The sequence below is a fragment of the Phoxinus phoxinus genome, assembly GCF_949152265.1.
Source record: "Phoxinus phoxinus genome assembly, chromosome: 19".
NCBI lineage: Eukaryota > Metazoa > Chordata > Actinopteri > Cypriniformes > Leuciscidae > Phoxinus > Phoxinus phoxinus.
In genome coordinates this window covers 32,176,422-32,191,215 of record NC_136894.1, presented here as the reverse complement: position 1 = coordinate 32,191,215, position 14,794 = coordinate 32,176,422, and the positions used below count along the sequence as shown (strand labels likewise).

General features: G+C 38.3%; 2 protein-coding genes across 2 annotated transcripts in view; both read right to left on the bottom strand.

Moving 5' to 3' along the window:
- The window catches only part of tnfaip8l2a (tumor necrosis factor, alpha-induced protein 8-like 2a), a 2,941-nt gene extending 221 nt beyond the window's left edge, over positions 1–2,720 (bottom strand). The window contains exons 1-2 of the mRNA XM_079592003.1: positions 2,167–2,720; positions 1–691 (exon numbers count right to left, since the gene is read on the bottom strand). The exon at positions 1–691 is cut by the window's left edge and continues 221 nt beyond it. Coding sequence (XP_079448129.1) covers positions 449–691; positions 2,167–2,484 — 561 coding nt within the window. The 5' untranslated portion in view covers positions 2,485–2,720 and the 3' untranslated portion in view covers positions 1–448. The remainder of the gene's footprint in view (positions 692–2,166) is intronic.
- A 435-nt stretch (positions 2,721–3,155) lies between these two features.
- Positions 3,156–14,794, bottom strand: part of LOC306987151 (NLR family CARD domain-containing protein 3-like) — a 43,675-nt gene continuing 32,036 nt past the window's right edge. Inside the window, exons 8-9 of the mRNA XM_079591215.1 lie at positions 7,404–7,577; positions 3,156–6,462 (exon numbers count right to left, since the gene is read on the bottom strand). Coding sequence (XP_079447341.1) covers positions 6,456–6,462; positions 7,404–7,577 — 181 coding nt within the window. The 3' untranslated portion in view covers positions 3,156–6,455. The remainder of the gene's footprint in view (positions 6,463–7,403; positions 7,578–14,794) is intronic.

The following is a 14,794-nucleotide window of genomic DNA, read 5'->3' as shown; positions in this document are numbered from 1 at the left end:
GAGGAATATTTGAAACAAAATAAAACAACACTTTATTATTAAACTTCAATCAGATCCACTCTTTGTTGCTGTTGAACAAAATACAGTGAAACATGAGAAGAGAAACAAGTGGATTATTTCACTGGTACATACAACTGTACAAAAATCCAGCGCTGCTCAAGTTCTCTGTGGTTTTAGTTGTAAAGATCGATGGACGCAAATCATGTTAAAATGCAGAAAAAAAATCTTGTATTAAAAAGCAATATTTTTATAATTTCTTAAAAAGATCTGTCCGTCTTCTGTGAAACACAAAAGATGACAAAAGTTGGGAACCGAACTACATTTCTTTAGCGTTCCACAGAAGAAAGTCATTTTTGGGTGAACTGTCCCTTTAAATCTCCCTTTGACCCTGGGATGATGTCCTAGTGCGAATCAGCCAATCAGACGCGAGCGTGTCTCAGTCCCGTGTTCAGAGCTTGCCCTCCTCGATCATGCGGTTCAGGCCGCTGCAGATCTTGCTCAGGTTGCTCCACAGCGTCCCCTGCGGGTCGTACAGGTGTGTGAGCAGATCCGGGTCCGCGTAATGGTTGAACACGTGCCTGATGCGATCCAGAGACTTGGGCGTCAGGTGTTTCTCCACCAGCTTCAGCATTAAATCCCGACAGTCCGTCAGCAGGTCCTTCATGACGTTCTTATCGAACGTGAACTCCACCTGACGGGGACAGACACACTCAGTTTTACTGCTGCTTTCAGTCCGTTAAAAACAGTAACCGCACATTACTCTGTAATTAACTCTTTCCTCGCCATTGACAGAATCAAATAATTTTGATTGCCATAGTTTTTATATTTACATTCACTTTTTTCCAAAGTTAAGATCGTTCACACCAAGTACGATAACTATATTAGCATCAATGCACGATATTGTTCTGTTTATTATAAGCTCGCGCTGCAATTTTGTCGTGTGACGTTTTAAATGCTCGAGCTCATTAAAGTATGTCGGATTCTGATTGGCTGTCAGTGTTTTTATCGTTAATCTGGGAACAAAATCGCTCTAAAAGGTGATTCCTCTGTTGTTATCATTATAGTTGTAATGTGAACTCTGCTATGTATATAAAACGATGTCTTTATTGTTACAGGTATCGTCCTTAGTGTGAACGGCCGTTAGAAAAGAGGCACATTTTTCACTTTGTTTGTAGATTTCTCCACATATTTCAATTTTCAAACATGTCAAAATAAGATTCTTCATTCTTTAAAGCCTGTTCACACAGAAACATTCTAACTCTGAGATGAATGATAAAAACATTGACAGCCAATCAGAATGTTGTGGTTGCTAGGGTGTTCTGTGTGGTTGCTAGGGTGTTCTCAGCAGTCGCTTCCTGTCTGATAGAGTGATCATATAATGTAACGTGAGCCAAACGATGCTGCATTAATTGCTTTAAATATGTTTAAATAAAACAAATGAACATGTTAATTTTGACGGCCCTAGTTTTTACGTTTACATTCATACATTTAGCAGCCGCTTTTATCCAAAGTTATGATCGTTCACAACAAGTTTGATAACTATATTAGCATCAACGCACGATATTGTTCTGTTTATTATAAGCTCGCGCTGCAGTTTTATCTTGTGACGTTTTAAATGCTCGAGCTCATTAAAGTATGTCGGATTCTGATTGGCTGTCAGTGTTTTTATCGTTAATCTGGGAATAAAATCGCTCTGAAAGTGATTCCTCTGTTATTGTTATCGTTATAGTTGTGACGTAATCTCCGTTATGTATGAAAAACGATATCATTATCGTTACCTTGGTGTAAACCGGCCGTTAGAAAAACATTTTTTTTAAACTTTATTTGTAAATTTCTCCACGTATTTCAGTTTTCAAACATGTCAAAATAAGATTAAAGATTAAACATTCTAACTCTAAGATGAATGATAAAACATTGACAGCCAATCAGAATGCATCCTGCATTAAAAAATTACAAGGGTGTTCTGTGTGGTTGCTAGGGTGTTCTGTGTGGTTGCTAGGGTGTTCTCAGCAGTCACTTCCTGTCTGGTTTGAAATGACGAAGCACACGCAGAACTTTAAGAGGTTTCAGGACATCACTAGCAGTTGTAGCACTAGTGATGCTTGACTTAATGAACCATAATTCACGGATAATCATGCAAACATTATTAATATGTGAATGCTGCACCTCCTGGAAGCTGATGGCCGTCATGGCTCCGTGATGCAGCTTCTTCCTGAAGTCCTGTGCCAGCCTCAGCTCGTCTGCGCTGAACTTCTCGTGTCGGAACAGAACTCCCACCTTCACGGCGATCTTGATCATGTTCTTCACCACCTTCTGGGCCTCGCCGCGGTTGCCCGTGTGCTCTTTGGAGACGCGGTACAGCTCGTCCAGAACCTCGCTGCTGTTGTCGTCGATGAACATTTGAGCCATGGACTTGCTGGCCATGTGACTGAGGATCTTCTTCTGGGCCTGCATGGCCATGTCCTTGGAGCTGAACGCCTCCATCCCGCACCAGAGGACGGATGGACGCAGACACACAGTGTGTGTTTACCTGCGTCGGGCAGTCGGAGGAGTGTGTGTGTCGAGTCTGTGTGAGGAAGTGGCGTCTTCCGCTGTGTAACTGTGAGAGGAAACTGTGTGATCGGAGGAGATATGTCACTTCTGCTTTCTGTCTCTCTCACACACTTAAACGCTGAGTTTCACTCTTGAGAGACGTTTCGTATCGTTCAGAGCATTGAAAGTGTGACTGTAAGAACACAAACTAACTTGAAACATCACCTCTAAACTTCACATGCACAAATATACATGAGGCAGCGAAAAATCACACCAGATCTATCTTATTCTCACTGCAGTAATGAGAGTAAAACAGAAAGTTCTCACCAGTTGTGTCTCCTCTAGAGCAGGAGTTTACAGACCACAGGCCCTCAGTACATTTAAATTAATAAATGTAATAGATTAATCACTTTGATTTAAAAATTGATTAAATACAACTTGATTTAAATAAATAAAACTTAAATTTAAAAAGTGATAAATTGATATAAATAAATAAACAAAAACATTTGAAATAAAACCTGATTATAATAAATAACTGATTTAAAAGTTGATTAAATAAAAATAATAATTTGATTAAAATAAATAAATAGAACGATGTAAATAAATAATAGATTAATATATTTGACTAAAATAGTTTATTAAAACAGAAAGATAAAATTTTATTTACATGTATAACACATCTAACATTACAGTAAAATAATGCAATGATGTAATGTAGAAACTAAATTCACAAATTGTATTATACACATATTTATAATATACATTTTTCACATTAATTTGGTCTTAAAACATGAAAATATATAGTTTCCGCAGAAGGAAGATCATATTTGGGTCTCCGTGGATCTGAAAGATTGAAAAGTGATCTGGAGTTTCAGAAGAGATCTCAAATCTATTATTTGAGCACATTTAAAAACAACAGGATTTGAACCAAAGTGCTTTAAAATACACAATCAATCACAACATGATTGTTGTGGGTAGACATGACAAGAGTTGTCATGAGCAGATGTAAACACTCAGGAGAAGTAGTTGGAACAGATGGAATAAAGTTTATTTACTCCAATTAAGGCCAAAGAAAGGCAATACAAATTAACAAAAAAACAAAAAACAAAAAAAAAAAACATACTATTTAGTAAATAAAGTAAATTGACATGAGAGCCAAAAACAAAAACAATCAAAATGTTGCAGTTGCTTAGAAATTGACCTTAACACAAGCCACTATAGAGAGCATTGACAAACTTATGTCCTCTCACCACCTGCCCTCCTGAGAGAGTGAAGATATTCGTCTTTATAGGCATGAAGGCACCCCTGAAATTGGCACATACCAACACAATATTACAATACAGGGGTGTCTCAAATGAATAGGCCATAAATGCTTAAAAACAGCCAAAATGCTACATCTATTAATCTAGAAAATACATAATATTAATTATATGGTCCCAGCTAACATTTGGCAAAGCCATAAATCATATTAACAGCTAAAAAAAATAATAACTCAAAATCCGGGTCACTTCCTGTTGACCCGGAAGTCACAGCATCATTTAAACCCCATGCATTGTGGCAAAAATTCCTTTACACCAACAAACAGAGGAGTCACCAGTAAGACACAAAGAGGGTATGCTAAAGCTATATTCCTTTAAAACTAAATAAACTGATACATAATTAAAGCTGCAGTCCGGCACTTTTTTGGGTTTAAAAATATCAAAAAATACATTTTTGAAAAAAAACGTAACCAGCCAGTGTTCAAAACGATCTGCTTGCCTTGCCTCGATTCAAAACGGTAAGCTTGTAATAATGATTTTAATTCCAGTGGTACTGGTGGATTTCCGCGGGAATTTCGAGCATGTCTTTGCGTCATTACGTCACTTCTGTACACATAGAGAAGGAGTCCCCGGCTAGCGTGTGTGGATGATGGAGGTGGAGATTTAGCTTAGCACTTGGTATGGCGAATCCCGAAAGTTTAAAGCGACAATCACCAGTGACAACTGGAGATTCACCAGTTGTAAAACACAAAGACTTCGGACTTCAGAGTGGCTACAGAAAAAATATATTTTTCACGTTTTAACGTGATATAAGCAATCGTTAGATTTAATCAGCATGATATAGCTACTGCAATGCTGCCCCCACCCCCCGAATTTGGTCAGAACAAAAGGGAATGTTACTTACTTGTTCAGATGACATTTTCCGATGAAAATTCTAATGTTGACACTTTCAAAAAGTATACTCTGAGATTGCTGATGACAGTACAGTATCCACAGCGACGCGGCAGCCTCATTACATTGTGTTCATCCGCGCTGTTTCATGCCGATTTACTACCCACGCACAGTTAATAATTCCGCGAATAACTGCAATTGCAGATTTCTAACAGAGATGGCGACAAAGAGGAAAAACGTTGGACTGCAGCTTTAACAAAAACAAGTGTTGCGTGGTTATTGTAACTGGATAAGTTTGTGAAGTAAATGGCATGGTTTTAAACAGTAAAATATGTATTGATAGTAGTAGCTATAGCATATAAATCACTGTAGCATTAGATGTTAAGTGTGCACGAATTCTACGGGATTTCTGTTGGAGTTTAGATGAAAGGCTAAGTTAATGGCAGTATGAATTGAAACAGTATGAAGATTAACAGAACACATTAACATGCTAGACAAACCAATAAAGGCAACATTTGCACTCAGTCTTTGTGAACTGGCATAGGTAGCGTATCGCTGCCGTGACGGTAGCTATGCGCCCCGTCACAATGATATACCCTTTAATAAATACCAAAAGTATAAAATATCTATACTTAAACCATATTCAAAAGTTAAAGAATAAAAACAACTCAACATCTCGATCTGTTCTCAGATCAGTCGTCGCAGTTTCTGGTCTGATCAGTCATTCTTCTTAAATCAGATTTACTGAAAGGAATGATCTGGGATATTGTTTCTGTCAGAGTGGGTTTGTTCAGTGTAAATCAGTGTGTTTATAGTGGAAATGTCTTGATTACATGAATCTTTTTTGTTATCTGACTGGAATATGCAGAATTATCATTTGAATTCAAACTGAAGGAAGCTGATTTACAGAGACTGACATGTTCTTACACACACAGCCGTTCCTTCATACACACACTGAAACTTCAGCAGATTTTATTTGAATCAGTTGAACATCACGAATGAAAGATTAAAACTCTGATAATTTTCACAAAAATGTCATGGCCCAGAGAATATTTTGTTGCATGAATATCTGATATATATGCAATATATAAAATAAAGGAACATACCCTCTATTTTTAAACAACAGAAAAAATATTTATTCTAGATTCACGCTTTTCTTTTTTTATCAACACTCGAATATAGGTAAGTTTAATAAAAACAGCAACATTTTGAGCAAAAAGCTGAGAAAAAAAAGTTTGTTTCAGCTGTACAGAGGATCTAGAAGAAATTAATGTCATAGTCTACCTTAAGTAAGTTCAGTGTTGATTCATTTCTGTTGTTAAAAAGTTATTAATTTAGTTAATTTATCTATACAGCCGCTCTGGAGATAACAGTGATGTCATCGTCCAGCTCAGTTCAGTTCTCATATAATGGTGTCAACGCTGTTGAATATTAAGTGTCTCCAACTGAGCAAGCCAGAGGCGACAGTGGCAGGAACTCAAACTCCATCAGGGACAGAATGGAGAAGAAAACCTCGGCAGAAACCAGACTCAGTCGCTCAGTTCTCCTCTGGCCAACGAACGAACAGTGTATGATTATGATTCAGGAATTACAGGTCAGATCGGATCTTAACATTCAGAATATTTATCCAGTTCCTTCTGGTTGAAGGATTCCTGGTTTGACTTTGGTTGAAGGATTGGATCATTCTGTAAAGTTACACAAACACACGTGTGTGATGATCACTGTGGGTTTGTCTGTCTCCATCAGCTGATCCAGAGAAGGTCAGAGTAACATCTAAAACCTGTAAGTAAAACACAGACAGTCAAATGTGTGCAACATTATTACACTATCAACTTTAGAACAATTAAAAGAAACTACTTAGATGATTAAGTGAGATATTGTAATATAACAGTGTGATGCATGATTGTTAATGCTGTTTTTAAACATTCAGATTTTGATTTAGCATCTAAATCACCATGAATGATGATCCTTGACCATTATCTATAATCCTGTATGACTGTCCTCTTTCTGTCACGGATCGGTACAAAAGTGAAGCGAGGATTCAAGTGCTGGATGAAGAATATTTATTAAGTAAATAAACAAAACTACACACAAAAACTCCCAGTGGGGGAAAACGAGACAGGCATCAGGCATGAACATGAAACACAAGGGAACATAGACAACGAACCAGCACAAGACTGCAAACACAGGGAGACTAAATAGGAAGAAAACAAAAGAGTGTAACAAAGAAGGCAGGTGGGGCAAATTAATCAATAATCAGGTAACAAGATGGGAGGGGTTAGACAATTGACAGGAGAGCACATGGCACAAGGAATTACAAGACAAGCCATGTGATCACAACAAACCAGACTAACACAAACACTTGACAAACCGGGAAATGTCAGAGCTCTGTCACCAAACCAGATATAAACCAGACAGAAGTGACAGAACCCTGACACTACCCCACCTCAAAGGGGATGCCACCTGGCGTCCCCAATGAGGGACACCAAAAACGAGACCGGGGATAAAAAGACAATGATAAAAGCAAAATATTGAATTGTTTGAAATAAAAAGAAACTTGAAGATATTTAATTGTTGTTATAAACTACTATAAATTAATGAATCAAACTCTTATTAATCATGTTTATAGTGTGTAATTCACCATCACAAGGAAAGTTAACTAAGCAGAAACAAAATTAACTTTCAATTAAAATATGAACAGTTTTAATCATCAATACTCACTCAAGCGTCTTCAGTTTATAATGTGGATCCTCCTTCAGATCAGAGAGCAGCTTCACATCTGAGTCTCTTAGTTTATTCCTAGACAGATTCAGTTCTCTCAGGTGTGAGGGGTTTGATCTCAGAGCTGAAGTCAGAGCAGCACAACCTTCTTCTGTAACACCACAATACCTAAACCTGTAGAGAACAATGACACTCTTCAGTCTCTCAGTTCAGGATCTACAGCTCAGATAAGCAGGAACTTCACAGTCAGACACACAGGACCATTAACAGGTCCAGTCTAAGGTTCAGACCCACTTCTACAAACTGCTTGAGGAGGTTAGTTTCTATATCATAAAAATAGCAAGAATAATCAATAACACTTTATTTAACAGAGGCCAGCAGTCGTTCAGTCACACAGAGTGGGTGCAGAGTGTGACAGTGCAGGGAGGGCATCCTTCCTCCTTTATAGACTTCACTCACAGAATTTTATCTTTCTAGGCCAATGATGGTATTTCCAACAATATGTGGAACATTCTTAGACTTGTTCATCATATTTTATACTTGAGTGGAGACCCTCCTGTCACTTTTTACCAATACAATACAATTCCATATTAGAATAAGGGTTGTGTGTTCTCTTTTACTGTCATATGATGGTCACAGACATCTTAACCCTCTGGGGTCGGCAATCACGCCAGCGAAGAGACTTCTGTCAGGTCCATAAAGTCAAGAACACACAGACAATAAAAATGATTAAGAATTTCTATTGAATAAATTGCAATTCAAGTTGATAATTCTTAATTATTTTATTTTTATTTTTTTATTATTATTATTTTTATTAAAGTGTCTTGCACTTACATGCCCAGCCCAAATAGGCTTATAAGACACTAATGACATAAAACAAAAAATAATACACAAAGATGACCATGAAACAAAGAACATAGAAAGATGAACATCATACACAATACATTACCATCATTTTCACAATATAAACAAACAAAACAAGACAAGACACCGTCAATTTAGGTCAGGATATAAATTTCTTTGCCTAAGTTTCCACGCTTTTTCCACATATCTAGCCAGACTATAGATTCCATTTTCAAAAAGCCAATTCAACATATCCCCATCCGTCATCCAAAACAAATCAGGCTTTTTATATTGAATTCTCTCAAACATACCCGTTCTAAAATCATGATATAACGGGCAAAAAAACAAAAAGTGCCATTCATCCTCAACAACCATTAAATCACACAAAACACATAATCTGTCCTCTTCTGGGACACCCTTGTAGCGCCCCACCTCGATCTGCAAGGGCAACACCCCAGCTCTGAGCTGGGCACACAAAGACCTCTGTAATCTAGTTAACCAACATTTGACATAAGGCTCAGTGGAGTAATCATTTTTAAAGTGAACATAACTTCTCAATTTGGGCTTATTTAACACCTGCCATTGCCATTGCTCTTTATAAGAATTAAACAACAGCTGCCTGAGATATATCACCTCGTAAAGTATTTGTAAATATATACTGTGCTTTTACTGATGAAAGTATTCCAAGAACCTCCATTGACCAAGGATAATTGTGAGCTTTATCCCAATCAAAAACTTTCCGAGTAAGTCTATCTTCAGGTAATTTTATAAAACGATTCCACAATCTTATTACTTCCACCTTTTGTTTCACCATACAAGGCTCCCAACCCATATCTCCCTCTAGCGCAGCTCGAGTTGTGAACCTGTGCACTCCAAGGAAACACCTCATGGCCCTGCTCTGCAATCTATTACATTCAGGAGCATCTTCGAAGCCCCAGACCCCAGCTGCATAAAACAAAATAGATCCCACCATACTGTCAAACAGCTGGGTAAATGTTGAATAACTTATTTCAGGGCAAAGCTTCATCCTATTAATAACGGCTCCTAGGGCCCTCCCTGCAGACTCAGACAAAACCCTTCTCCCTTCTGAGAATGTCATATTTTCGTGAAAAAGAAAACCAAGATATTTATAAGTTCTGCAGTACATAAGCTGGGTTTGTCCAAAAAAGAAATCAAATTCACTGCGCAACACAGATGGTTTCCTAAAATGGACAACTTGTGTTTTATCCACATTTATAGAAAGTCTCCATTTATTACACCAATCCTTCATAATGCCCAACATTCTTTGTAGTTTAATTTCCTCATCGGTGCAAACAACAATATCATCTGCATATAATAGAATACTGAGGTTAAAACCATCAATGTCTATACCCAAATTTGCTAACTTTATCTCTTGAGCCAAATCATTCACAAAAAGCGCAAAAATAGTGGGTGAAAGAACATCTCCCTGCTTAACCCCAAATGGAGTGGGAAACCATCCTGTCCTCATGTCATTAATCTGCACACAGGCCACTGGAGCCTTGTACAAAGCTCTGATAGAATTATACAAATTACCTGTAATACCAATAGAAAGTAACTTATATTTCAACAAATCTCTGTTAACCCAATCAAAAGCTTTTTTTAAATCAACAAAACAAACAAAAGTACTTTTATTTTCCTGCAACCTTGCTCTAATGACAGATGATAAAACATAAATATGGTCAATACATGCTCTGTGTTTTCTAAACCCATTCTGTTCATCCACCAAAATTCCATTAGTTTCAATGTATTCACTTAGTCGGTTGTTAAGAATACCAGAAAACACTTTACATGCTGTACTTAACAAACTTATTCCTCTATAATTCAAAGGTACTCTTGGGTCAGCCTGTGTGGTCTTTGGAATAGGCTTAATGATCGAACTATACCACACAGAGGGAACAGTCCCACTCTTAAAACAATATTGGAATAACATGTGGAGAGTATTTAACAACTTGGGGCATTTTAAAACCTCATTAGAAAATTCATCCACACCAACCGCTTTATAAGGTTTGGTTCTATCAATTACCTTCTGAACTTCTTCTAAGGAAATATCATTATTTAGCACACTACTTAGATAGGGTGTTTCCAACATAACAGATCCAATTTCAATTAGATTTATCAATTTACATATCTCAGCTAAAAATGCATCATTGAACTGGTGAGAGCTAGAACAAGTGTACAAATCTCTGTAATCTTTCTCCCATCTGTCCAATATTTTATCTATCTCGAATACTGACCCCCCACTTTCCGTGACTATTTCAAGTGGAATTAATTTATTCCTCTTTGGTCCAAGCTTGTTTATTTCTTTCCAAAAATGCTGTGGATTAGTATTTTGAAAAATCTTTATTTCAAAAGCTTTACCTCTCCTGTAACGCCTTTTATACATTCTAAGTTTTTTATCAAAATCATATTGACAGGTTTTAAATATATCTTGCAAACTCTTCCTTAAAACAGGCTCCTTGCATTTTAAATAACTTTTCTCTGCCACACGAAGATTTGACCATGTATTATGCAATTCATTATTCCAAAAAGGTTGTTTAATTCGATACCATTTCTTGTGTGCCCGTTTTCCATACAATTTTGACCCATATTGACTCATTTCCCCATATAAAACCCCACAGAAAAGTTCATAACAGCAATCAACATTATCCTGTGCTTCCCCTTCTTTGTCTAATTGTACTATAACATTTTTTAAGGCTTCATCAGAAGTTTCAGACGAAAGAAAATTGTCCTTGATGTTTCTTATTGGTAGTTTACAAAATGTTGTAATATCAGCACTATAATTTATAAACATCTCTGCTGTTTGAAAACGTAAATAAAGCATCGAGTGATCCGGGGGTCTACTCCTCTCATCTATTAGCCCTCGGGACCCAGTTCTTTCCAATAATTCAAATGGAGTGAATACTTTAAATTCACTACATGTTCTTAAATCTTCATGTCTCGTCACAATATAATCAACTACCGCCTTACCCCTAACAGAAATAGATGTGAAATTATCATACTCCGGGTTTATTCTTCCATTAACCACACAGCATTTCGACTCTTTAAGGAAATCAATCAAACTTTCCCCATGCTTGTTCAAGCCCGAGTCCAACACCACTCTAGGACTAATATCATCCTTGTCGACATAGTCTCTGTGGTGCGCAACACGACTATTCAGATCCCCACAAATATAAACAGAATCAGCCTCAACCGTAAAAATCAAAGACAATAAATGTGCATAAAAAAGGTCAGCATTACGGCCCCATGTCGAAGTTTCAGGAGACAAATAACATGAAATCAAAATAAATGAATATTGTGAGCTCGTGTGCTCAAACCGCAAACACAGAATTCCGTCATAAGTCTTGTCCTCAATCGTTACAGAAAAATTGTCCAAAATAGTTTTTTTGATGAATACACCCACACCCCCGGAGGCTTTGACAGCCCTTTTATGAGCCACACGATTATGTCCAATCCAACTGTATCCATGAAGCTCAGGCATAAGAGCGGACAAATGAGTCTCATTTAATGAAATAATTCCTGGTTCAAACGAAAGAAGCAGTTGCGCTCTTAACTTACTATTTGCAAGCGTCCATCCATTAACGTTCCAATGAACTAAAGCAATATAGTCCGTACTTACAGGCTGGTCATGAAGTCTTCAATCCGAAGACTGTGGTATCGGTCCCGCCGTGCCCCTGGCTTGACCACGCTTTACTAGCCGCCCATTGTTAGCCAAATAGTAGTCTTTAGCAGCTGGGATCTCTCTAAGCAGAGTCCTAAAATTAAATTCCATGAGACGCTCAGCGTGTGATTTCGCTGACGAAACATACACCCTTCGGTAGCTTTCGTTGTCCTTGAGTTTAAACCGCCGCCGAAGTACCGCCACCTTCTCCGGCGTTGTCTTGAGTTCCACTCTGACGAGTCCCGGATTTCGCCCTTGCGCCCTCATGCGCTCCACGGCCACAATTTTCGGCACCGGCTCACAGCCCATTCCCTCATCCAGCAGAGTTTTTACTTTGGCCTCAACATCTTCTCCCTCTGCTTGCGACAGTCCCACAATTATCAACGATACATCAGGATCAAACTGCTTGCCCTTAGCTTTTTTCTCATTCATTTTAGTTTCCATTTGCTCCATTCTGGAACAGAGAATTCCCACTTCCAGATCCAATGCGTGTTGCATCTCCTTAACTGCTTTAGCCACCTTAAATACTTCTTTACTCTCACTAATAAGTTTTTCCATGGACTCACTTAAACTTTCCATTTTATCATTCATTTGTTTTTCAATTGTAGTCTGCATAGTGTCCATTTTTGCGCTTAGCGCACGTAGTTCATTCATTAAAGCCGCGTGGTCGCTATCGGCGTCTTTCTTGCGGTGTCTAGTACCATCCGCCATCTTTCAAAAAAAAAAACTTAATTAAATTTGGCGGTATGGCTCTGTTCAGGGAGTCCTCTGACCTTTCATGAGCACCATGAAATAGCAGAGAGTCAGAGGACAGCAGCAGCATAAGGGAACGCTCACACAGTTTAGGACTGGGAAAGCTAAATTATTCCCCCCAAACAAATCACACAAGGCAATCCTCTGTGATAGACAGAGCGTGGAATTGAGGATAAAAATAAAATAAAAATAATGCTAGATCTTAATATGATTAGAATTAGTTGCAATATAATTCTGGTCATAAGGACAACAGCAGCTTTAAGGATGTTCACATGATTGAGACTAGGAGAAGACTATTTCCCCCCAAACAAACCATGTGTCGGTAATAAGTGACGGCCCTAATTTAATACTAAAAATCATGCGACGGAAGTCAATCGATCAAATACTTGCTGGAAAATAATTAATAACCGTAATAAAAGCCACCGATCTCGGTTGCCTTGATCACCGTTGATATCGACAGTCTATATTAAGAAGCGCTATAAAATGAGATAACGAGAACTCAGCCTCCTGAAATAAATAGAAAATGGAAATTTTTAAGCCACCGGTAGCACGTCAGGGGCGATTGTCACCAGCAGAAGCAAAAGCAGGTTTAGCAGATGAGCACAATTATTTATTAGGCAAACAATCAGGGACCTGAGCTCATGCCTTCTGAGCATTGAGAAAAGCCCGAATGTCGGGACGGAGGTATCGTTCATAAGCGCCAGAAGACCACCGCCCCATGGCTTTGAGGGTTAAACTGAGCGAATGCTATCGCTGTAGTTTCTGCACCTATGCACAGAGAATGAGCTGTATAACGGTCCTGAGGCAGTCCGCAAATTGGCAGAGTGAAAGTAAGTGAGAAGCAAACCAGGCTCTAGATGTTGGTTTCCCCGTCTGTGTGACAAACAGCGGCTCCGGCGGATCAGCACTGGAACGGCACCTGCCAAAATCTGACCCCTCCCGAAAGCACTGGATCACTTGCTGAAGAAGCAATTGTAAGTTTTGTGTGAAACGACAGCATGAGCGTTTTTGAACGTACTGACAGCAGCAAAGCAAACAGCAAGCAAGTAGACGGGATGCAACTGAAAGTGCTTTAAATAGGGCGCCCTGTTTGAGTGAGCCATTTAGCTTCGAGGGGAGTTAACCAGCTAATGCAGCTCAGCTGGAGCAGAATCAGCTGATGAGGCTGTGTTGTTAGCAAATAGCGATGCAGCGTCTTGACTACCTGGCCTGCCAGAACTGACGCTGACGCTCAATTTAAAATACTCCGTAATTTATGGTCATACAGACTTAATAAATATGAAAAAATAATCTGTGAGATGTCTACTTTTGTATGTGTCCTTACAATGAAAAAAAAACCGTTGTGCTTTTGTAAAATAAAGAAGGGTGTGCTTTCTGCCTCTCCGTCTCGTGAACTTTTTTTTCTTGAGCACGTCTCTAAACATAAACAAAACTGAGCGAATACTTGTCACACATTTATGAGCTCTATATCTTTATAAACATTTAAGTGTGTAGTTTTAAATGACTTGATTCAAAATGAAAACAAATATTCTCTGTTTAAGTAATTTGTATGAAACCAACAAGATATCCAGTTTCTCTAACCGTTGCTCATTAGTTTTAATGTGACCACACCCACACGCGTCGCGCGAACGTGTTCATTACCTCAAAAACAAAGCGCCGCCAAACTTTATCAGTCCTCTGCTGTCGTCGAGTTTGGAAGACACGCTGTGAGATTATTGGATTTACATCAGAAGAAGAACGCGATTTGAAGACAAGAAAGATTTTAAGGTAATAAATAATTCTGAATTATATTGTTATTGTTGCATAAACTTCACATTGCCATTGAACTGTTGCTCGATGCTTCAGTAAATGTTCCCTGCACGTGCTGTGAGAGTTTGAGTCAGTCGCGCGACGTGTGTTTGAAAAGCAAAACGCACCATGTTTTTACTCCAATCTCATTTCATAACGTCATATCGATTGTAAACATTTGAAGTAACATATGATAATCACTATATTTTCTCTAGTGTAGTGTTACTGAAGTGTTCCTTTTTAACGATGCCTGCTATACTATTGTTATTATTATATTATTCAGCCCTGCAGGTATATGCCTACAAGGCACAACAAACCTGGTGTTCAT